The sequence below is a fragment of the Phoca vitulina genome, unplaced genomic scaffold (assembly GCF_004348235.1).
Source record: "Phoca vitulina isolate PV1807 unplaced genomic scaffold, GSC_HSeal_1.0 scaffold9, whole genome shotgun sequence".
Taxonomy (NCBI): Eukaryota; Metazoa; Chordata; class Mammalia; order Carnivora; family Phocidae; genus Phoca; species Phoca vitulina.
The window spans coordinates 18,645,107-18,670,440 of NW_022589712.1; the positions used below are offsets into that span (position 1 = coordinate 18,645,107).

Consider the following 25,334-nt stretch of genomic DNA (forward strand, 5'->3'; position numbering starts at 1 on the left):
ACATCTTTTGGGGCATAATCAAAGACTAAACTAAGTAAGTTAAGAGTTTTTTATCTAAGATCAGAATTTCTGATTTATCAATGATTTTTGCAGTCACAATTTTTACTCTGCAGTTCAAACTCACTGAAACAATAAAATACCTAGTGTCATATAAATTTCTGTATGTTAAAACTACATTGTCCTTTCACGTGGATCAAAAAATGTAATATATTTGAAAATGTTCAACAATGTTTGAGTCTGAGAGAAAGGGTTTCTACTTTTATGCACTTTTTATATTATATACTCAAATTTTAATATACTTAAATACTTATCTATAATTACCTCTTGTTGGCTATTCCAAATTGATAGATGTATATACCTATTCATAGTTTGGCTTAGGATAATGAGGAGTATTAATTTATTTGGACTGAGTCTTGTTAAAACACTTTTGATGGTCATTTAATATATTAAAAGATAATTACATGTCCAAATTATCCAGTCTGGCTTTTAGCCTTAACATATTGACAACTGCATTCATACGGCCTTTAGAGAAGGTAAGAAGATCAGAATAGTATTGTAGGTAGATGGACAAAGAACAGCAATAATGAGAAGATACTACAGTTCTGAATTTCAAACTCAGAAATAACTCTAGTTCTGTGAGATGAGATATACAGTTACTTGCTCCATATTATTCACTCAAACTTTTCTGTACCAATGTTCAGACTTAACATTCGGTGCTAATTATATAATTCCTATAGCTCCATGTTCCATTAATGAGTGAATTTAAATATGAAATTTAAAGATTAAGAAAACCAGAAGGTGGATATATCTTAAGGTATAACTTGTGCAGTATCAGGAAAACGCAATTTCAAAAAGAAAACATCACAAAAATGTTACAGTCCTATGTCTAATAAAATGCTAAACTGAAATATGAGAGAGTAAAGTAAAATGAACTTCTCAATTTTCCCATGCTTATAATAACTTCTGATGTAGTAGAACCAGCTACGGAAGGATCAAAATCTAAGAACCGTGTTACTTTATCCTAAGAACAATCTTTTCAGTCGAAAGCTGATAAATATTCCCAGCCAGAATGATTTAATATGGTAGTTAGAATTGTGAATTCAACTGTAGTAAAGACTGGCAAAGTTTCTATCCACTTAAAATAATAATAAAATTATGATCTTCTTAATCTTAAGGAGATTGAAAAGATATTAAAAATTATGTTCCACTAAAATATTAATATACACATATATCACATAAAGACCTATATTTCATAAACAAAAAAGGACAACTGTTTTAATATAGCTATAAAATTATATCAAATATCACTTTGACCAAAAATAAAAACACATACAATTAGTCTACAATTATTCTGTCTACAGTTACCACTAGATTATAAATGTTCAAAATCTTTGATAATATTTAAATGGACACTATTCAAGAATTAGATCACTATTCTACCAGATGACACCAGGCAAGCCTAGACCAAAGACAAGATTGTAGAATAACCAAACCATTTGATCCAATGGTGAGGAGTAAAATATATTTTCCCCAAAAAAGTATAAATATAAGAAAGCTAAGTAAACAGTTTTATGACTCTTAACAGGTAACAGTTGCGGGATTTTATCTAGTGCATTTCTTTTCACTTAGTGAGAATGCAAAAAATAGTTATCATGTTAAGAATATGTAACATAAAATTCCTTGTGTTATTTTAAATGGTTATCTGTAAAAAGGAATTCTGATACACTGTATTGGTTTTTATAGAATTATAATTATTAATGAAATAAAAAACAAATTACCAGAAGTTGGAGATTTGCAGCGATCCTCTGGGACTACAGTCCCTTCACTAATATCACACAGACCTGCTAAAAAAAACAAACCAGAAACCAAATCACAACACAAATTTATGTAAGTGAAGTCTTATATCCTATTTACAGTACACATTTAATGACTGTCCATTGTTAAAAACCCAGCAGCTGAATAGACTGTACTGGCATTGATACTATGCCCATTAATCTTGAGATAGGAAACAGGAGCACTTTGATACTAAAATACCTCAAAATAATACAGATAGTCATTAGTTAAGCAAAAAGAAAACTTCTAAGAGGTAATTTACTATTCTTCAAGGACATTAGACAGAAAGTAGGACTTTGTTTAAAATCAGTAATTTGAGAGTATATGACAGACTTACTGGATTTCTCTTGAAGGCAAATAAATACCTGGTTGTAAATTTGGTGATTTTTACATCATAGAAACTCTCAACTCACACCTCAAAGTGGTTTCTGCTATGTCTCAAATACCTTCCTTGAATATTTTTAAATAATTAATATTTTCTGCCTCCACATTTGCAATATTTAAAATATTGTACATTACTTACCTTGGAGGACTATACTTCTTAAAAACTATATCACTTATTTTTAAAGAGCTCTAAAGAAATACTTCCTTTTCACAGATTTATATGAATTACATAAAACTAATCTATCTTACAGGATGACCTAGATTCTTAGGAGAAACCATAGCAAGGTATTTTATGCTGTAGACAATTAAATGTAAAATTACAAAAAAAAAAAAAAGACATGGCAATACGCAGAGTAAACAATTAGCACAGATATTAAGTTGCTTGGTGACTGGAATGAAAAGAATTCCTGCAAATTCTTTAAAAATTACAAACAAACACACAGCAGGAATTTGGGACAGCTGGGCCACAGACAGAGGGGCTCCCTATTTAGGCCTCAGAAGAAGGTAGCTACAATGTTGACGTACGTGCACATATGACCAGTACCGACTTTTCCAATCCTTTGGTAAAAGACATGATGTCACAATCCAGTCACTAAGAAAGCTTTTACAATAACATTTTCAGAGAACATGGAGTACTGAATTGGATTTATAAGAAGGGTTTTCCATTTTGATTTATATATTATTTTTCTTCACTAGGAAGTTTTCGAATGACAACCAGTAATTTTTTTTTTCTTTTTAACACTTATTAAACTAATGGTTCTGGGGAAAAAAAACCCCAAAACACTAGTTTTTATAGTTCAAAGACGATGGGTGGAATTTTAGGTATGCATTTTCTCTTTGACAAAATACTTGTTTACATAAATGAACTCCTTCTTGATAGAACACTAAAATAGCAGGTCTTTATTTATTTTTTTTAAGATTTTATTTACTTATTTGACAGAGAGAGACACAGTGAGAGAGGGAACACAAGCAGGGGGAGTGGGAGAGGGAGAAGCAGGCCTCCTGCGGAGCAGGGAGCCCGATGCGGGGCTCGATCCCAGGACCCCAGGATCATGACCTGAGCTGAAGGCAGACGCTTAACGACTGAGCCACCCAGGCGCCCCTAAAATAGCAGGTCTTTAAACAGTAGTGATATACAGAAACAACCTAAGTATCCATCAATGGATGCATGGCTAAAGAAAATGTAGAGTATATAATAATGTGGGTGGGGTGTGTGTGTGTGTGTGTGTATATATATATATATACACATATGTGTATATACACACACACAAACATATATACATACATATATACATTCAAACACACAATGGAATATATTCAGCCATAAAATATTTCAATTTTGCCATTTGTGACAACATGGATGGACATTACGTTAAATAGAATAAGTCAGAGAAAGACAATTACTGTATGATCTCACTTGTATGATATAATGGAATCTAAACCTGCCCCCCCCAGAAAAAAAACCCCAAAACAAACAAAAAAAAACCAAGCTCACAGATACAGAGAACAAATTGGTGATTGCCGTAGCAGGGTGTGGAGGGTGGGAAAAATAGGTAAAAGGGGTCAAGGGTACAAACTTCCAGTTACAGAATAAATAAGGGATGTAATGTACAGCATAACTATAGTTAAGATGGTGTATTAGATATGTGAAAGCTGCTAAGAGTAGATCTTAAAAGTTCTCATTACAAGGAAAAAAAATTTTTGTAACTATGTAAGATGAGGACTGTTAGACCTACTGTGGTGATCATTTTGCAATGCATACAAATATCAAATCACTATTTGAAACTAATATAATGATTATATATGCCAATTATACCTCAATAATAAATACTAGTGATAGTATACTCAAGTACTACAGTGAGCCCAGTACTGAATAAAAATAATCAATTTTGAAATTTTAAGCCTTCCATCTGGCTCAGGGTAAAAGTCAAGTCCAACCCTACATGAGTGATTGATGTATATCATCCTATGGTTTATACTATGTGGCTATGGTATATGGTTTATGATTTCTAGCTACAAAATATCTTTTTGGGTCTTTGCCATCAAACGTAGTAGTTACCCCTTACGGATAAAAAGCATACCTTCTTTTTCACATGTTTAAGTAGGAAGCTTAATTTACTACTTAAAATGTTCAACAAAGCATAATCATATGTTATTCAACATAATATATCTACTGAGGTACATTACATCAAAGTTCATGTTAGGCTACAAATTGACCCACTGGATACCATGGTTTAATCCAGGGGTTGGCAAACCTGATCGGTTTTGAGGCCAGCTAAGCAAATAAACATGATGCTGTTCTAATTAAACTGTACTGGCAAAACCTGGCAGTGGGCCAGTTTTGGCTCAGGGCCAGCAGTTTGCTGACTCCTGGTTTAATCAATCTTGCAATTGTCAAAATGACTAGGTCACTTCCATCTGCTTAGTTCATAAAAGATATACATGGAATTCTTTATTAAGTATCTGATTAACTTCAGGAAACATGTCAACAGGCTGCTATGAGCCATCAATGTAGTTATGAGATGAAAAAAGTAACACCGATTTTGGTACAATTTACTTTCAGTGGATTCCTGCTGACTTCAATTGATGGCTCTATTTTCAGTATGCATACAAGGCATTTCAATATGCACACAAATCATTCTAGAATTTTGACTGATTTGTACATCAAATTTACTGATCTGACCTTTATCAGCTTGGGTACTGTTTACAAATTCTCTTGATATGTTTTTATTACTTTATCACTTTTTATTACCAAGGTCTGCCTTACATACATAATATAGCTTAGATTTTCATTTCTCTTAATTAGTTTTCATAATTTCCAGAAAGAGAAATCATTCCTCTTAATGGAGGGTTGAGAAACAAAGTTATTTAGTCTATATTCTGTTTTTCAACTATCATTTCAAATGATCCTTAGAGTCCTAATCCTTCTTTAATTATATTTTCACTGAAACCAAACATTTTGCTATCCCATTTTTTGAAGACCAGCCTATATTCAACACAGTACTTAATGATTTATGCACACTTATGCACCCTTGATTATATCCCTCATTTCTTATATAGTGTGTTTTGTTTCTTATAATACACACAAACACACAGAAATATCAACTAGTATTACTAGGCTCAATAGCTATTTCTATTTTTCTATTCTACTGAATATATTGAAGACTTGAAATTAATTGCAATTGTATAGCCCAAATCTTCATTTTTAGAGCCACTTCTCTGTAATTTTAGAAAATATCTTTCCTAAAGTCATGCACAGCTTTGTCCCTCTAATTTCCTTCTTCATAATTATCAACTTCCAAGACTAAGTTAAGTTTCTTTTCATGGGTGTATCACTCTCACATCATTAAGAAGATCTTATTTGGGGTTTAGAATTATATTCAGAATAGAAATTTCCCTTTTGTGTCCTTCACGGAGTGAAAAAGTGGTCAGCAAAACAAGACACATATTATCATGTTTCACTTTTGTTATAATTAAGACTTTCAGCAAGCAGATATACAGGTAATTGAAATACTTTATCACTAGTTGTCCCAGTAACAGTCTCATAATTTTTATTATGAAAACACTGTACACATTTTAGTTATGGGTTCAACTGTATTTTAATACAGCTGTAAAACACAAACAGTAATGTTTATAAAATAATTTCGTGAGTAACACCTCACTCTTTATGAAAACATATTAGAATCTACCAGTAGTAAAAACATTTCTCCAAGCTAATCTTTAAAAAAGATAAGAATTTGGTGGTATTTGGGCTACATTTCCAAAACATATTATAAAATACACACTTCTGCAAGAATATCCTTTTTATCAATGCAATTAAAGAATTTTAGTACCAATTATTTTATATTTAATTTTATTTGAAACATAATTATATTTTAGAATTAAGGCACAAATATTCCCAAAATGTTAAAGAGCATTTAAAAATAACTTTCTTTTAATTTTTATTTAAGACACAATCAAATATTGTTACAAGTGAGCATAATATCTTAAACTGATAAAGGAAAACTCAAACAGTTCTCCTCTGCCTAAACATCTAACTCTTCAATACAAAATAAAGCAAATAATAATATAAATAATATTATGAGATTTACTACAGGATAGAGAATGCAATAAAATTTAAGAAAAAAATATTTTTGAAATCACATGGTAAAATTGGTCTCTATCCTAAGCATAGGTATTTAATTTCTAGCAATTTTATGAAACTATTATGTATCAAGGAAAGAGAAATTAATTTTTGGAGCAATAAAGTTTTTACACAGGTTTGTGGTAAAATTGCTAAAAGTACTTGTCTCCTCTTTCATGACAATGTTTTAACTGTCTAACACTAAATATTAGTTTCCTTTGCTTTATAAAGAAACTGGATTGGGACACAAACATTTCAATAGCTGTTTTCATATACACAGGATGATTAATTTAGGAATGAGTATGCCATTTTAGATATATAATGTTTTATTAAGTTCTTTTAAAAATAAATGAGAAAGGGGCGCCTGGGTGGCTCAGTTGGTTAAGTGACTGCCTTTGGCTCAGGTCATGATCTCAGGGTCCTGGGATCGAGCCCCGCATTGGGCTCCCTGCTCCGCAGGAAGCCTGCTTCTCCCTCTCCCACTCGCCCTGCTTGTGTTCCCTCTCTCGCTGTCTCTCTCTCTGTCAAATAAATAAAATAAATAAATAAATAAATAAATGAGAAAAAATGATTTTACAGACAACAAACAAACATGCCATGACTTTGCTGACATGGAATAACTTACTTAAAGAAGAACGGAGTTTTTTCACAGATTCAGAATATAAGCTAGAAAGGCCACACATGCAAGAAGTCACAGTCAGCATGCCTTAGTGAAGCAATGAAAAGCGAAGGGGAAAAAAAGGAGACAAAGGTACTAGAATGGTATGGTTGGGACAATTTCTGAAATAAAACATGACAAAATGATCACACACGAAAACAAAAATGGAAAAGAAAATTCAAGCATCAAGCCAAAGTGATAGTAAGGTCTATATCCCACCACCTTTTTTTTTTCTTCTCTCATAAATTGTGATACAGGTAATATTAGCTAATTATGCCATGAGAGCAAATGAGAAATGAATCTCAGAGAGAATTTAGGATCAGAGAGACTGAGTTATAAGTATAGATCAGAGCTTCCCAGTGTTTCACTGCACACTGGCGTTCTGCAAATGGGCTGAGTCTGCCCAAGATAGGGTTCCCCTCAATCCCTCAATCCCTGGTCCAGCTGAACAGGTCCTGAGGAGACTGGAGCCTGCGGCCAGTAACTGCTGCAGGCCTCACTAATATACCCCTATGTACCAGAGATCCAATACCATGAGGTTTAAAATAAAAAAAAAAAAGGTGAGGCGTACTGGTAAAGACCACCAACTAGACATATTAAAACATTTAAAATTAAGACTAACTGGATGCCCAGGTGGCTCAGTCAGTTAAGTGTCTGCCTTCGGCTCAGGTCATGATCCCGGGGTCCTGGGATGGAGCCCAATATCTGGGCTCCCTGCTCAGCGGGGAGTCTGCTTCTCCCTCCCCCCTTTGCCCCTCCCCGCCATGTTCTCTCTCAAATAAATAAAATCTTTTTAAAAAATTAAAAAATAATATAAAATTAAGACTAATTACCTAGCAAACATAAAAGAATGCTATAAAGAAAATTCTTAATGGATCTGGGTTTGCATTGAATCAAGGCTATCTAAAAACACTGTATTTTCTTAGAATTCAAATTCACTTTTGCATTTACATTTTTTTCTCACATGGGAAATGATCCCTTTAAATAACATAGTTGGAACAACGAATTTTTGGTCTTATAATACCAAACAATAAAAGGGGCAAAACTTTGAAATTAACTTTTATTCCATAAAAATGGGATAAATTTTCATCCCATTATAATTTAGCTGAAGAAACTTGCCACTGTGGTTCTTTCCCAATGTTAATTAAAATCCTAGGATATTAAAAACAAAAGCAAAATCTAATAACAACACAAAACAAAGAAGGCTCAAATCTTTTACTAGTTTTGACAGTTTACACATATAGACTAAGTCAGACAAGCTATTTATCTAACTGAAGTATTTATATTCACAGAAGTAACTCAGTATTTATAGAAATCCTAAAACTCAGGATTGTTTTCTTTATACCTCCTGAAGGTTGTCGAGATTTACGAGGAGACCGGGGTTCTCTCCGATAAGGATCATTGGAGCCATATAATTCAATAGTGCCCAGGTTGAGGAGTACTGCTTTCTGGAGGTAGTCTACCATTGCAATGCCATTACAATTGCCAAAAACTACCCTGGGAATAGAAAAAGAGCACACATTTTAGTACAAATAAGTAATTATAAGGAAATGTAGTCTATAAGGCTGAAAAGAAGGAGGATGGGTTTTCAGAAAATTCCTCTTTGCAGCTAAAGACTATCAGAGACATGGAAATACAGGTTACATATGCCTTCTCATGGAACTACGCAGATCTTCTGCAGACATTAATGATTAAAAATCGGTATCATTAAAAAAATATTGGCATAGGAAGTGAAACTTGATCACAGACATAAATCTCCATCCTAGGAAATGTGACGTCTATTTTTCTGACTTAAGGGCATTTCAAGCAGCTCAAGGGAAGACATTCTCTTCCACTAGGGAAGTGGGGGATTATATCTCTGGGAAAATTTTGGTAATCTAAACAGTCAAGAATAAAAAGTAGAAAGCATAAATCTTGGAGGTCTCCCTCTGGAGTACTCCAAATACCTTCCCAATTATGAGTCAGGAACTACAAACCAAGCAACTATGAATAAAGGGATTTGACTTTTAAGATGTCTTAAGCCAGAAGATGAAAACTGAAATGTACAGAAGGACTCTGTAAGTAATACAAACAGGCCAGATAAGGACTTTAGATAACCCTTCTAAAGAGGGAAAGTTTCAATTCCATTCATGCTGACCACTGCCAAGCAGGATTGGAGACAATGGGCCAGGTAATCAGATTTTTCAGTTAAAGTTCTAAATATGGATTTCACATTAAATAATCTTGGCAGCTAGTTCAAATATTAAAAACATATAAGGAGGAGCTAAATAAACTGTTAACTGTGAGTCCATGAACCTGTGATCAACTGATTTGCAACTTCCTTTGAAATTTCCTACTGGTTCTTTTTCTTATTCCCTCTTTCCTTATGGTTGTGGGCAGTGAAATATTAAAAGAGAGAAGGTTTGTGTTCTTACACTGTGGGGCAGCAAATGAAAGACATTGAGAGATGACGATCTCAGGCTATAGCCAGTCTTAGCTGGGAATACAACTATAAGAGACAGAGTGAGTGGTTACAGCTCCAGGAGGAAGAAGAAAGATGAATGAGTCCCTAAGGCTAGCATAAAAGAAGAAGACGGTGACCCACAACCGATAAATAGTCCTGGGACTAAATAGTGCATGATTCTCTTATACCACAATGCTGATTTTTAAAACAAACAAAAATACTTTGTAAGTCTACCAAATTATAATAAAAAAGTATGTATAATACTCAATATTTAAAGGTATGAATTGATGCTACAACTGTAGTATAAATACTTTACCAAACTATTACTACACCTTTATAATTTATACAAGTGAATTTTGGAAGTAGAAAGAAGAAATTACATAGCTCTGGTTCAACATTTACAGAATTAGCTTAGAATAAAGTCTTCTGAGTTGATGCTGTGAGACCTCCGTTATACTGAGCACTAATAAGGAAATCATTTCTGAGAGTATATCCAGGAGAGGACATACTGACCTTAAACCTTTATCTCAATTCATTGGGAAGCACTATAAGTGTATCCAGAGTAAATTATTCAGAACAGAATTATTTTCCAAATAAACACTAATTCTGATCTGAAGTTAAAGATATACAACTTTTTAATTGATGCTATAATAAAGATCATCCTATTTTTAAAAATAAAAAAATGTGCGGAATACTATGAACAGACTGAGAAACACATAAATTATACTTACAATCCATATGAAGAATTGACTGCCAAGCTGGTTATTTGTTGTGGTGGTTCTCCACCCACCCACACCAACTGAATAACTAGTTCTGTCTGATAACCTGGAGACTGCTTAAGTGGTGAATTTTTAACTCTGTAATAAAGGAAAACATATTACCTTTTAACCCATCTTCATGTATCTTATTAACTTATGTAATTATAAAGTCATGCATAAATAACTATACACAAAGTAACTTTATATATGAAATTGTATTAAATATACAAAAATGAAAACTGAATCCTGTTCTCTACAGGCATTTAATCTAGCTGGAAACAAAACATGTACATAAATAACAAAAATAAGAAATCACATATAAGTTCCCATTATAAATTGGGGGGTTGGAAGTAGGGAGGGAGAAAAAGAGAATGGATAGGAAGGGGAGGGAGGAATGGAGAGAAGAATGAAGAGAATGAGAAGCCCAAGATTTAAGAAGAGGAAGAAAAAAATCAAGTTAGAAAAAAAATGCAAGTTAGAAAAGTAGACTTAAATATATGGTGTAAGAAAATGAAAAGTGGCCCAAAACATAATGAGTTAAAAAAAAATATGAGAAATTTATTTTTGGGTGCATGACACTTTCACTATTAAAAAAATGTACTCTTTGAATTGATAGTAATTTTGATTATAGACTCTTTCCCCAATAATTGCTGAATAGGTGCTCAAAATATATTGCTTTTGCAAACATATGCAAACAAAAAGTAGGAAACCCATAATCAAGGATTAACAAGTGTGTAAGTTTGCTCACAGTGGAGGCAAGTGTAGTAACAGTGAGAAATCAATATAACAAGATAGGCATAGGTCAGACTTTAGAGGGTCTTCAAGGCCTGGCTGCAAAGGTCTGATGTTCGTAGAAAGAACTGAGGGCTTTTGAAAAACTACAGCAAAGTTTAAGTCCTGGCTCTGCCATTTTCCAGGTGTCTTCTTATCTAAAAAAGTGGCAATATTACTACCTAATCACAGTAGGAGTGCCTATGAAAGAGCTCTCAATGGTCAATTTACACAAAATATATTTTCATTATTTTAAGGAATTAAAAGCCAATTAAGGTTTATAAGAAATACTCTGGAAAGATTAATTTGGTGGAGGTTTGCAAGATGAAGTAGAATAGGAGAACAATTAAGAAGTGCCTGTAATTATGTAAAACAATAAGAAAAAGGTAGATTTGAAACACATTATGAAGTAAGAATCAAAAATGCTTCTAAACTTCATGAAGGCACAAACCTTGCAGTTACTTTTAACACTCTAGTACAGAGGAGGTACTCAATATTTGAATGAATGAATGAGCTGAAGGGTCATTAGAGGAAGATCGGGGAGAAAAATTAGACAGTCATTCTAAGTTAAGAAGAGAAAGAGAGAGAAAGAGAGAGAAAGAAAAAGAGAGAAAGAGAGAAAGATAAAAAAAAAGAAAAAAGAAAACTGTCAGGATGAAGAGCTAGTTTTGCAGGAATATGTGGTTTTCAAGTGAACTAACTACTCAGCAAAAAGATAAATGTATTCCCAAACTCACTTTATTGAGTAAATTCATACAAATTTTTTATTAGTTAAACTTGTTATGTACATATTAGGGGGAGTGAAGGGAGGGGCTTATAAGAATGTGAGACTTTCTAAGGAATACAACCACTTATTTTTTTAAAAGATTTATTTATTAATTTTTTTATTTATTTGACAGAGAGAAAGAAAGAGAGTGTGTGCACCAGCGCAAGGGAGCGCACAAGCGGGGGGAGAGGCAGAGGATGAGGGAGAAGCAGGCTCCCCACTGAGCAGCGAGCCTGACCTGAGCCAAAGGCAGGCACTTAACCGACTGAGCCACCCAGGCACCCTGGAATATAGCCACTTAGATACAACACCTGTAATACTTGTCTCAGGAAACTTTAAGTGGATTTGGAAGATAAAATTTTCCTTTTTTAATTTATTAATTAAATCAATTAAAATTAAGGGGCACCTGGGTGGCTCAGTCGGTTAAGCGGCTGCCTTCGGCTCAGGTCATGTTCTCAGGGTCCTGGGATCGAGCCCCACATTGGGCTCCCTGCTCCGCAGGAAGCCTGCTTCTCCCTCTCCCACTCCCCTGCTTGTGTTCCCTCTCTCACTGTGTCTCTGTCAAATAAATAAATAAAATCCTTAAAAAAAAAAATCAATTAAAATTAAATTGAGTAGTGTATTTCTGTGTGTGACTACTTTTACTATTAAAAAAATTTTACTTTGACTTTAAGGTAAAAACATTTTTGATTGCTCAGACTCTTTCTCTAATAATCGCTCTTGTAAAACTTATGCAAAGCCCGCTTACTTCAGTAATTCTTAAGGCTCTGCTCTGGAGTGATAGTGTCATGAAAGAAGGATAGCAGGAAGACTACTCAATGTTAAATCTGACACCAAACTCAGAAGTATGGATGCTTTTGAGTCATTTAGTTGGTACTTCTAGTGAGGAAGACCATGACACCTGACCAAATGTGTTGTCCAAATTTTAGGATAAACATTAGGGTACTCCAAATACGAACTGAGTTACAGTCATTTCATGCCAAGTCTGAAAGGCAGCACACTCAGAACTGTATGTTGGCTGAGCAGAAGTTCTGTTTTTTCCTAGGGAAATACCACTAATCAGTGGCAGCTGTCCATCTCAAGAGACAGAAATGAAAACTGAGTGTTCTTCTGAAAAGAAGAGTCTGACTGTGTTATTTTCTCCTTACATGAATTAGGTAAGGTTCAAAGAAATGTCCACCTTCTTTTGGCATATTTAACATGCACATTAGATTAGAGCAGGAACAAGCATTCAAGGAAAATATTAGAAGTGCGTATATGGACAAATTTAAAACTTCAGTGATGAAGACACACAGAACTCATGGGGGGCGCCTGGGTGGCTCAGTTGGTTAAGTGGCTGCCTTCTGGCTCAGGTCATGATCTCAGGGTTCTGGGATCCAGTTCTGCATCTAGCTCCCTGCTCAGCAGGGAGCCTGCTTCTCCCTCTCCCTCTGCCACTCCCCTTGCTTGTGCTCTCTTGTTTTCTCTATCAAATAAATAAATAAAATTAAAAAAAAAAAAGAACTCATGGAATTCTTAATTTACTTAGTAAGAAGAAACAAAAAAAAAGTTCTTAAGCAAAAATAAGCCAGCCAAGCCTGCTGCATAATCCCCAATTGGTAAAAAACTAGAAACTGGATCAAGAAATGACAGGATAGGTTAAAAATGCAAAATGGGGGCGCCTGGGTGGCTCAGTTGGTTAAACGACTGCCTTCGGCTCAGGTCATGATCCTGGAGTCCCGGGATCGAGTCCCGCATCGGGCTCCCTGCTCGGCAGGGGGTCTGCTTCTCCTTCTGACCCTCTTCCCTCTTGTGCTCTCTGTCTATCTCATTCTCTCTCTCAAATAAATAAATAAAATCTTAAAAAAAAAAAAAAAAAAAAAATGCAAAATGGGGGATGGGTGGGCGTAATGTTTTATGTGTACAATGTTTACATGCACATTATTTTAATGTTTTTAGTAAATGTAAATTAAGGTTTTACTTTTTAAAGACAAGGGGCTGAACCTTTATAAAAAGCTTCATAATTTAATAAAAACAAACAAAAAAACTCCGTAATTTGTACAAATGCATTTTTAAACATATGTTTGGAGGCTTTGCAGTTTCAAAATGTTTGTCTGTTTGGACAAATAAACTGCAAAAGCCCAATTAAGATACTTAAAAATATAAAACTTTACTGGTAAAAAGAATAAATCACATAGCTGCTTTTAAAATGTTTCTTCAAAGGAATAATTACATATGAAAGCATTCTGTATAAAAAAACCCTCAGTACTAGTTATTTTAATATCAATTTGGTTATATTTCTGACATTTAAAAATTGGTTTTTGGGACTGTGGACTAAAACAATGTGAAGTTAATAAATAACTGTATTTACCAGAAAACTATTAAGAAGGAAAAAAATGAGGTATAACTCAAATTGTCTGTGATTAAAAAGTCACTGGTGAATATATCGATTTTAGACAAAAAAATCTCAAAACTTTGCCACCGAAGATATGTCACTAAAATAAACGTCAAACACAAACTGTTCTTCATAGGCTATAAGACGTAAATTTAACAAAAGGCTGGAGAAAAATACACATTAAAATAAAAAAAAAATCAGAAGAGCATTAATGAAATTTTACAAATTTAAGTTTAAAGCAAAGTAGTACTGAATAAGTAACAGAAGGGAAGAAGGCAGAATTCTGTATTTTCAAGTTTCATTCTAGCTAAACGTGCCAGAACTGTTGCAAACAGAGGGGTGTGTATGTATGTACATGAGAGAGACAAAATAAAACCTTGAGACCTTTCTGAGGAATGTAGTTGCTTAATCTCAATACTTACATTTTTTAGATCAGATCAGAATTTCTCATTGTTGGTACCAGTGGCATTCTGACCTGGGAAGTTCTTTGTTGTGGGGCACTGTTCTGTGCACTTGAGCATCATCCCTGGCCCCTATGCACGAGATACCAGTAGCACCCTATTCCTACTGTTGCGACAACTAATAACGTCTCCAGATATTGCCAAATAAATAGGGAGGAGCAAAATCATCCCTGTTTGAGAAATACTAATATAGAACATACAACCTCAAATTTATATAAACATATAAAGGTTTATTTTCTAAAAAGTCTATACTTTTTGGGGTGCCTGGGTGGTTCAGTCGTTTAAGCAGCTGCCTTCAGCTAAGGTCCTGATCCTGGGGTCCTGGGATCAAGCCCCGTGTCAGGCTCCCTGCTCAGGATCCCTTCTTTGATCTTTGTTATTTCTTCCTCTGCCTCTCCCCTTCCCCAACTGCTGCTCCTCACACTCTAATAAATAAATAAAAATCTTCAAAAACATAAAGTCTATATTTTTAAAATGATTATGATATAAAAAAATCTGCCATATCTTTGGGGGTGATTGCCATGCAATTTTAGTTACACAGGCATTCTCCACAGCAATCCTTTAATTATTCACCAAGAGAAGTGACTCTAGCAGATCTAAAACAAAACCAGGACAAACCCTGGTTCTTCTAACAAATGCAAATTTTCTCTCACCAGGCCTCTCTACCTTGAACCTACTAATCTGGCTTTTGCTCAACTCTTGTACTGAATTTCTTTGACATTTTCGATAACCACGTTTCCAGTCATTACCCTAATTGACTTCTCTGTAAATGTAATTAGTCACAGTCTTCATAAAATTTTTCAGTGATCTTAGCTCTTTCCTCACTGTTTCATTTCTCTGCCATATTTAAGGCTCATACCCATTAAAAAAAAAAATCTAACAACTCAATAATATAAATTAGATAGAAAAAAAGGAAAAGAAAGCTATATCCAATTTATTCCTGTATAAAAGCAAACTGTATTCAAATCTGGAATGCTACGATAAAGGCATTTAAATAATGATACTGCTGTGCTAGAGAAGATTCAGAAAGATGAGAAAATGATTAAAAAAATGACTGAATCTCTAGAGACCAAAAAACCAGAATTTTCAGAGTGGTAGAAAGCGGTCTACATATACATTTGATCTACATCTGAATCCAGACTAGAAAATATCCATGGATTTGGAAGATTGAGCTACATATACAGAAAAGATCCATGCTTTTCTACCAGTATGTTTAAAGATCAAATCTTAGCACTTTAAAGATAAAAATCACGAATTCAATCATACTCCTCTTGATGCCACAGAAAAATGAGTTAGATTAACCACAGCAAAACAGAGAAAGAAATGATCTTATGTCATTTTTCTCTATCACAGGAAAATATTACTGTAAAAAGCTTATAATTTATCTATATTAAAAAATAATTTCCAAAATATCTGTATTTTTTAATAACTTACTTTAAACAAGGGACATTATCACGAAGCCCATCAGATGAACTGCTACTGGTAGAAGGATGAGACTGAGGAGGAATGGGCTGAGGAGTGGCGCCCCCAACTGGTGTTGGCAAAGGCGGTGCCTGTTCGCCCTCTGGGGATTCCACATCATTTATCTCATATAACAATCGAACTTCAAGCATCTGTTGTAAAGAAAGACAGTTCACCTACTTTTAATAATTATTCATTTTATACAGTTTATACATACACCCACATATGCTTCAGTGGGAACATTTTTATTATTTTTTTAAAGAAACACTTTCCTTTTTTTTTTTTTTAAAGATTTTTATTTACTTATTCAACAGAGAGAGAGAGATAGAGAGAGAGCCAAGTGTGCACAAGCAGGGAGAGGGGCAGAGAGAGAGGGAGAAGCAGGCTCCCCGCAGAGCAGGGAGCCCTATGCGGGGCTCCATCCCAGAACCCTGGGATCATGACCTGAGCCTAAGGCAGATGCTTAACTGACTGAGCCACCCAGGCACCCTGGGAACAACATTTTTAAAGGTAAAAACGTAACAAGATTTCTAAAGGTAAAGATTTAGCAAAGAAAAAATATGTTTCTGACTCAGCTTTTTAAAAATGATTGTGTGTATGTATGTGAGAACACACACATACAATGATTTTAGAATTTACAGCATTCCTATTAATACCAAATTAGAGTATGCTTATATTCATATTAACTTTCCTTAAACGAAATATATAGTATATATAAGGATTTAAATTTAAATGCTCACTAAAAAGATATGGAAAAGTATGCTATTTTCCACAAAAGATAGATGGCAATGTAAACACTTAAGTGTTCTTAAAAATTCTAGATAAAACTGACTCCAGATAATCTAAATAATTCAAAAATTTTAAAATGTCAGACATCTGACACTGAAAATAATTAAGAGACTATTACCGGAATGACTTCTGTAATCACTTCTTGTTTGCTGAATCTATAAATAATAACATGAGCTGAAACTCCGGCTATGCACAGCATTCTACTTTCTGGACACCAGGAGATGATCTGAATGGCATACGGATCTTCATCTACAATGTCTGTGTTTGGCCTGTCATCTTTATTTCTTGACTTTTCAAATACTTTAGATGTCTTTAGTTTATATAATACTTGTAGAGTTACTAGAAAAAAACATAATATATGTTAGATACTTTAGTACAAATAGAACAAATATAAAATAATATGTAATCAGACATATTATCTAAGGAAAACAGCCTATATTTATTTGAACCATGTTTTTATTTCCAGGTCTGCATTTCTCTATTACACTTTTAGATAATGCAATCACTGTACCTATTGACCAAAAAGATTGTATTCATTAAAAAAAAGAAAACACGCATCATGATGATGAATTTGGTTAACCTGAAAAAAGTGATGAAAAGATTTTGTAAAAAAAAGTATAAATATAATGAAAATAATAAAGAACATATTTGCTTTCTGAAAGATTTTCTACTTATTTTCTCTATAAAAGGTACTACTACTATCTCACACTTCTACGTGATGAAACACAAAATATCCTGAGTTAACTGGATTCTCACTGCTTACTATGTATGTTTTGCAAGCCATGACAATTCAAAGCATCCTTTCCTTTTTTGCTATTGTGTAGCCACCATATATATATTCCACAAAGACAGCACAATTTACTGTTAGCTTAGAATCAGGCATTAAAATTATTCTACAAATTTCTGTTGATTTGAAATATATTCCCTCTCTTATCTCTGAGTTAAAGAGAAAGTTTGAGGAAATTTTGAACAAAGGATTTGATTACTTCTATTGAGAATCATTCTTAATTTACTAGTTAATATCCTTAAAAATATCTTACATCTATTAGAAATTCTCCAACTCATGTACTTGATAAATCATGTATTAAATTTATAGCCTCCAAATTTTGAATTAAATGTTGGTTACACAATTATTATAAAACAGGTTGTATAGAAGAAATGATTGTATAACATGTAACAAATAATATTCAAAATACTTACTTGCAGAAGCATCCCAGAACTTAACTGACCCATCAGCATGCCTATGAAAAGCAAATGAGTTAAAATTGTGAAGAAAAAAAAGAAAAAAAATCATCACACTTTTTTCTTTCTTTGAAGTATACTGTTATTTGAAAAGATAGCAACCAAATGAAGAAAGGTAAAATTCAGGGTAAGTTGGCAGGTTCTAGACAATAACATTTCTTAATACATTATAGCATAAAGGAAAGCACTACTTGCCCAATTAATTAATGTTCATGTAGTCTTAATTATATTTAGCTATTAGTGATTTAGTGGCAAAACAGGATCTTACTTACCCTGTAATAATTATCTCTGGGTAACTTTGAACACCCAAGCCCCAATTACCTCCATTAATGGGCCATTCCTATAAAAAAAGATTATTGTATAAAGCAAATTCCAAGCATACCATACATCTCCATATATATTTCTATGACAACAGTAAACGACATATTTTGCTTCCAAAAAGGACTTCCTATATATTTTCTCTAAAAAAGGTTTCAATGTTATCAAATACTCCAAGGTGATAAATATAAAATACTGAAATGTAACATTAGATACTAAAACTCATGTTCAATACCTTTTTGCTGTAACCTTGCCGTTTCTGTCTAGCTCCAACAGAATAAAGTGCAGGAATAAGGTCCACAGGACAATCAGCAAAATATTCGCAACATGTAACAGGGGATTCATGTATACTCAAAGGATAGGGATTTTCAAATATAGGATATCTTTAACAACAGGAAAAGAAAAATATTAATTTAACAAAATTAACACAACAATGAAAACTTTAAAAAAATATTTACAGCTTTGGAATGAAAACAATTTTTTAATTTTTGTTAATTTAAAGATAACATCCTCTGAAGGTCCATATAACATATTATCTGAATTTATATTGTAACTTTAGGGATACAATGTTCTTCTCCATATTTTTAGAAATTACATACATTTTACCATAGAGATTTAACAGATTTACTTCATGCAAATACGTAAAAAAAAAAATGGCATCTTTTATAATGCAAGTTGCTCAGGTAGAACAGTAAACAGAAAAGCTGCAGTTAGAACTATGTACCATGTGGCACACACTGGACTGAGTGCTTTATATATTCATTTCCCTTATTTACTTCTTGCACCAAACTTATGATGTGGACATTTTACTGAAGAACAGACACTTAGAGTAATGTGCTAAAGACATGTCAGCTAGCAAGGAGAAGCAGAATTTAAACTGTGCTCCTAACCATTAAGGTGTAAGGTTCTCAATCAACAGATGCCTCATCTTTATGTCAGCAGAGCTAATACAAATTTTCAGTTCTCCTTTTTTCTCCATCAATGTGATGCCTAGTACAATATTTAATCTAGAGATGTTCTCTTGTTTCAGTGATAATCTAAATAAAGTTCTACCTTAAAAGGTTTCTATATATAAAATTATTTCATTAAATAAAGCAAAAAATGTTTTCAAAAATCTTAAAATTAAAGTAAAATCCTAACTAAATATACAATGATATTTCTTTTCTGGTTTGAATTCCTTGAGAATGGTTACTTAAAAATATCAGGAAAACCAGAATATGTCTTAAAAATTCTACAAAGTTCGGAGTGGCTCATCTGCAAAAATTAGATGTATTTATCAGTCTACTACTGACAATAATTTAAAAATTAGAGAAGAATAATTTTGGAAAAGTCCTTTCTAGATTTCAAAATGAACCGAACTGTCATTATTCATTCCTCAACCACACATAAAACAGAAAAAAACCTCAAACAAAAACATGAATTAAAAAAATGGCAGGTAACTTTTTTTCTCTTTATAAACATACTTTATAATCCTTAAGCTCAATGATCCTACTATTATTATACATTTACCTGATCCTTTGCTATTTTTATTTAAAATGCCTAGTCACAGGTTATTTGCACAGTATTTTCTTTAACTTAAATATATTTTGGTACAGGCCACACATAAAAATCTCACATACTATTTGAAAACTTAGCTAAGGGAAAAAAATAAAATCTATTAAGAATAAGTTATTCTAGGGGCACCTAGGTGATGCAGTCGGTTAATCATCCGACTCCTAGTTTTGGCTCATCATGAGCTCAGGGTCTTGGGAGACAGCCCTGCACTGGGCTCTGCCCTCAGCATGGAGTTGACTTAGGGCTGTCTCTCCCTCTCCTTCTGCACACCCCCCACCCTTGCATTGTCTCTCTCTCTCTAAAATAAATAAGTAAATCTTTTTTAAAAAAGAATAAGTTATTCTAGGACTGTCATTTATTTTTTTATTATCAATTTATTTTTTAGACTCTATTTGAGAGAGAGGGAGAAGCAGATTCCCCACTAAGCAGGGAGCCTTGATGCAAGGCTTGATCCCAGGACCCCAAGATCATGACCTTAGCTGAAGGCAGATGTTTAACCAACTGAGCCACCCAGGCGCCCCTAGGACTGTCATTTAGAAATAATAAATTCCTTTGATCCACTATGGTCTTATAATTTTTAAAAAGGAAAAAAATACCCACCTGATAATTATAGGTAGCACATACTAAGTTGATGTAAATCTAGGAATGCCTTAAAATAAGGTAAATAATACTGTTCACTTATACTTCAGGGTTTCCCAATCCTGGTACTATTCACATTTTGGATCAGATAACTCTTTATTATGAGGGACTCTCCTGTGCACTGTTGATGTTTAGCAGCACCTCTGTCCTCTACCACTAGATGCCAATAGCATGAATAAAAGATGTTTACACAGATATTGTCAAGTATTTCGGGGGGGTGGGGTGGTAAAATTGCCCCTAATTGAGAAACACTGAATACTGAATGGGTAAACTCAATTAAATATTTAATGATTATCTCTCAGGAGATACAAATAAACAACGCAATGTCCTTTCATTCAAAGAAGTTATAAGTAAACATACTATCATCTATGTTAGAAAAAGCAGAATATGGCAAATACCACAAAAAGTTGCAAAGGAGCTATGGTGGCAATTTACAGATCAGGGTGTGTGTATGTATGTGTGTGTGTGTGTGTGTGTGCGCGTAGTTAAGAGAGAGGGGGAAGCGGAAATGAGGGCTGAATTTGAAAGCTATATGGAGTTTTGACAGCAGTGAAGCAAGTGACGTCTGCAGCTGTTGGGAGCCATATAAGAAAAGGCACTGATGTATGATCACAGTTTAGTTTTTCTAGGGAATAAGGCACCTATAGGAAGGTAGTGAGAAATCAGGTTGGAAAGGTATCCTAAGTTACTACTGTGTAGAGTAGCAGGCTGAGAAGGTGCTCTCAAATCAAACAACAGTAAAGACTGTAGTGGTTTAAAGAGGAGAATAACAGGGTGCCCGGTTGGCTCCATCAGCAGAGTCTGAGATTCTTAAAAGAGGACAGTGACAAGCTTGGTGCTGCATGTAAAATTACTCTGACAATGGTATTCATGACAGTGCCACAGAGAGCACATGGGGGTGGGGAGACCACAGAGCTTCTCTGGAGGTAAACTGTGATGGGATCAATTTTGGACTTATTTTGTGTGCCCCCAGTGTGTCCAAGTATTAGGTTGAATCATATGAAATTTCAGAAATTCAATAAATTTTGACTTAAAAAATGGAAATTCTATATGAGCAACATACTAGATCTGGTAAGTCTGGCATGTAATTAAGAAATGTGTGTCTGGAACTGTAAAAAGAGGTCAAGATTATGAATATAAATGTAGCGTTTTCAAACGAAAGAAATAGCCAACCCTATACTAAAAAGAGTCTTTTTCACTACATGCTAAAATAATCTCTCACCGAATTTTATTTCTTACCCATTTTGTGCAAGGTCTATAAGTACTAAATCCTTTTCCAGAAGAACCACCACAGCATATGGTTCCTGAAAATCTGGAATAGGAAAACAATGCATGAACAACAGTTTTAAATATGCAAGAAGACAGCAAATTAGATAATAAACATTTGCTTGTTTTTTTTTTAATTTATTTTGTTCCATTCTCTCAAGTATGTAACATTCTGATCTTGTACTTAATGTAATTTAAGACTATTTTGTTTTAAATGAGATAAATCTATATAATAGACATAATTATTTCAGTTTTGTAAAGATGAGTAAGACAAGAAGTTCACAAAACTTCTTTGGTATTGCAAAATCCAAGGCACGGCATGGGCAACAAACCCAAAATTTAAATTGGAACACCCATAGGAACAATTCTTACTACTGGATCTCACAGGAACTCGAGTACTACTATACTACTAAAATCTCTTTCTTAGGTATTTTATATGCACCTGTTTTAACTATAAAATGCATTACAGCTTTACATTTCAATTAGCTTCAAATGAAGTAAAACAGATCCAGATTTAAATTCCTCTTGAAAGAATATATGCTTAGTTGTGATGGTTAACTTTATGTCAGCTCGTCTTTGCTTTGGTGTCCAGTTGTTCAGCTAAACACCAATCCAGATGTTGCGGTGAAGGTATTCTTTAGATGTGCTTAACATTTAAATCAGTAGACTCTGAGTAAAGCAGATTATCAGATATAATGTGGGTGGGCTTCATTCAAACAGCTGAAGGCCTAAAGAGCAAAGACAGGTTCTAAAAAAGAAGGAATTCTGCCTCAAGAAAACAACTCTTCCCTGAATTTTCAGTCTGCCATCTTGCTCAATGAATTTGACTTACTAGCTTCCACAATTGTATGAACCAATTCCTTAAAATAAATTCATTCTTTCTCTCTTTCTCGCTCTCTCTATACCCTATTGGTTCTGTTTCTCTGGAGAACCTTGATTAATATACTATGTTCTATAGAATTCTAAAATGTTTCTTAATGTCCACAGCTTTGTTTATCCTTAAGTGGCACTAAAGACTACTATGTCATACTAAACAGATAAAGCTTCTGAGATAAAACTTGCAAAAGTTAGGAAGACAGCATCTCTCCCCCAGAAGAATTATAGCATACGAGGATAAGGAAACTACTTAGAAAACATATAGGTCTTTGTTTTGAATAACAGATATCTATAGAGAATGAGTTTTAAATGCAAAGCTTATTACCATTTGGGTATGGTGTTTCACACAGCGTTAGAAAATCAACAATTGAATAGTCCATTTCCAGCACAGCAGTACTTTTCCCATGCATAACTGTTAAGCAGGGTCTTCTTCCTACAGTATCATAGGACAAACCTCCTGATAAAATAATAAAAGGTTCCCTGAAAATAAAATACATAGGCAGGATTATAAATAGCACAGTGGAGACTATTTTCTTGCTGTATTGTAAATTTTTTATTTAGTGAAATAATAAATTCTAACATTTTAATGTATGATTTAATTGAATACTCATATGTGGATTTTTTTAAATTGCATAGGTAAGACCCAAGTGAATTCATGAAAATTAACCTACAATAAGAATGAACATTGACCACATTTGACTCTCTCATACCTCCCCTTGGTGCTTAAAATTTTTTCCTTTATCCTCTTTATACAACTGTCAAAAAATTCTCGCTGGGTTTCTACTGGTCAAGTCTCCTAAATGTACTGCCTGTATTTCCATCCTAATAACCAGGCCTTCTCAACAGAAGGTCTAAGAGAGAATGTTAATGGCCTGAGGCATCCACTGTTTGTAACATATTAACTTCTCATCGATGTATCAGTAATGTACTAGCTATAAATCACCCTTGAGAAAACAGTCACTCAAAATCATTTTCCGTAGGGCTTCTGGAATTTTGGCTGGTATGCTCTCCAACCACAGCTCCCATGTACATCTACCAGTTGCTAGCTTACCACTTCTGATTACCTCCACAACTCTGTCTTCCTATTAGCCATTACTTAATGATTTATCTAGACCCACTTTTTAAAACTGCGTGTCTTAAATATGCAAAAGAAAAAATATCTTTCCATATATTTTGGCCTGTATTTATCTTTGTCTTGATTTTTCATGTTTTTTGCCCATGTTTTCATTAGATTAGTAATCCTTTTCTAATTGTTTGGTAAGAGTTTGTTGCATTCTAAGGAATTAGCTTTTGATCTGCTATGTGTCTCACTATTTTTTGGTGGGGAAGTTGTTTATGGTACATTAAACAGATGATTTTAAAAGTTTGATATAAGATTTTCTTACATCTCTTCATTTATGATTTTTTAGGTAGTTTCTGAAGGCTTACTCTAAGGTCAAGAGATCCACCTTCCTCCTCTTCACATCTGGTATAAGTAGTATGTAATAAGATGTAATTGTTAAAAACACTAGTTCTTATTTATTTACTTACTATTTTTTTAAAAATGCTAGTTCTTATATTTAACTTGAAGCCTGTTTGTCTACTGTTATATGGCTGTGAATAATAAGACAATTAGATTAAAGCAATATTTTGTTACTTAAAAAAAATTCTTGTTCTGGAACTAAGCTGTCTGAGTTTAAATTAAATCTCAGCTCTGGTTTTCCTTTCTGTGTGATATTGAAAAAGCTGCTTAACCTCTCTGTGCCTAGCTTTTGCATCCATAAAATGGAGACCAAGTGGTATGTATCTATACTCAAACAATTACTGAATTAATGTACACAAAACACTGGGGTCGATGTCTGGCACACAATACACCCTTGGTAAGATTTACCTATTATTATTATCATCATCAAATTACCATTATTATCCATTATGAAAGTTTCCCTTCTTTTGCATGTTGAAAGAAACATTACAATTTCCAAATTATTTTTATCTAAAATAAACTCTAGAATAAACTCTACTAAAAATTATAGTAGTAGTACAAATGTGTAATTTATAAGGAAATATAAATAGTAGGTCAGATAACTCAATTGTTTTTTAATACTTGAACATTTTATCTATTTTAATATATAAAATAACTTGTGTGTATAGTATTTTATTTAAAACTATACTCTCATGTATCCCTGTTTTATTTTTTTCATAGAATTTATCATTAAAACTTATTTATTTTGCTCATTGTTTTTCCCATGAAAATGTAAGTTCCTCGAGGGCAAGGACATTTGTTCATTTTGTTCATTGCTGTATCTAAAACTTAGTGAATTAATAGAATTAATATGTAAATGAATTAACAGAAATGTATGTTACACTAACCACTCTCTAGCTTATTATCATCTAGATTTTTCGCCACTAAACTGATTTGGTTAATCTTATTTTTCCACCTAAGTGATAGTAATCAAGGTTAAACTTCCCAAACAGAACTATACCAATACATTGTTTCAACCTCTTTACATAGTGTTTTTATTATGACTGTAGTTAGGAAAGCATATTTAATTTTCTTTCCCTTTTTTTCCACATATAATGAATAAATAGGATACATTTCCTGTCTTGTGTACTTTGAAATATAGCATACAATTGAATAT

The 25,334-nt window shown here is 33.5% G+C and overlaps 1 protein-coding gene across 4 annotated transcripts in view; it reads right to left on the minus strand.

The window, feature by feature from the left end:
• Positions 1-25,334, minus strand: part of STXBP5 (syntaxin binding protein 5) — a 175,552-nt gene that overhangs the window by 49,044 nt on the left and 101,174 nt on the right. For 2 of the 4 annotated variants that reach the window (XM_032407703.1, XM_032407705.1), the window contains exons 10-19: positions 23,042-23,196; positions 21,814-21,886; positions 18,617-18,764; positions 18,336-18,403; positions 18,022-18,062; positions 16,940-17,160; positions 16,006-16,184; positions 10,173-10,298; positions 8,344-8,495; positions 1,779-1,841 (exon numbers count right to left, since the gene is read on the minus strand). In XM_032407703.1, coding sequence (XP_032263594.1) covers positions 1,779-1,841; positions 8,344-8,495; positions 10,173-10,298; positions 16,006-16,184; positions 16,940-17,160; positions 18,022-18,062; positions 18,336-18,403; positions 18,617-18,764; positions 21,814-21,886; positions 23,042-23,196 — 1,226 coding nt within the window. Of the gene's footprint in view, positions 1-1,778; positions 1,845-8,343; positions 8,496-10,172; positions 10,299-16,005; positions 16,185-16,939; positions 17,161-18,021; positions 18,063-18,335; positions 18,404-18,616; positions 18,765-21,813; positions 21,887-23,041; positions 23,197-25,334 lie in introns of all 4 variants that reach the window. The other 2 variants (XM_032407702.1, XM_032407704.1) reach the window with 1 other exon arrangement.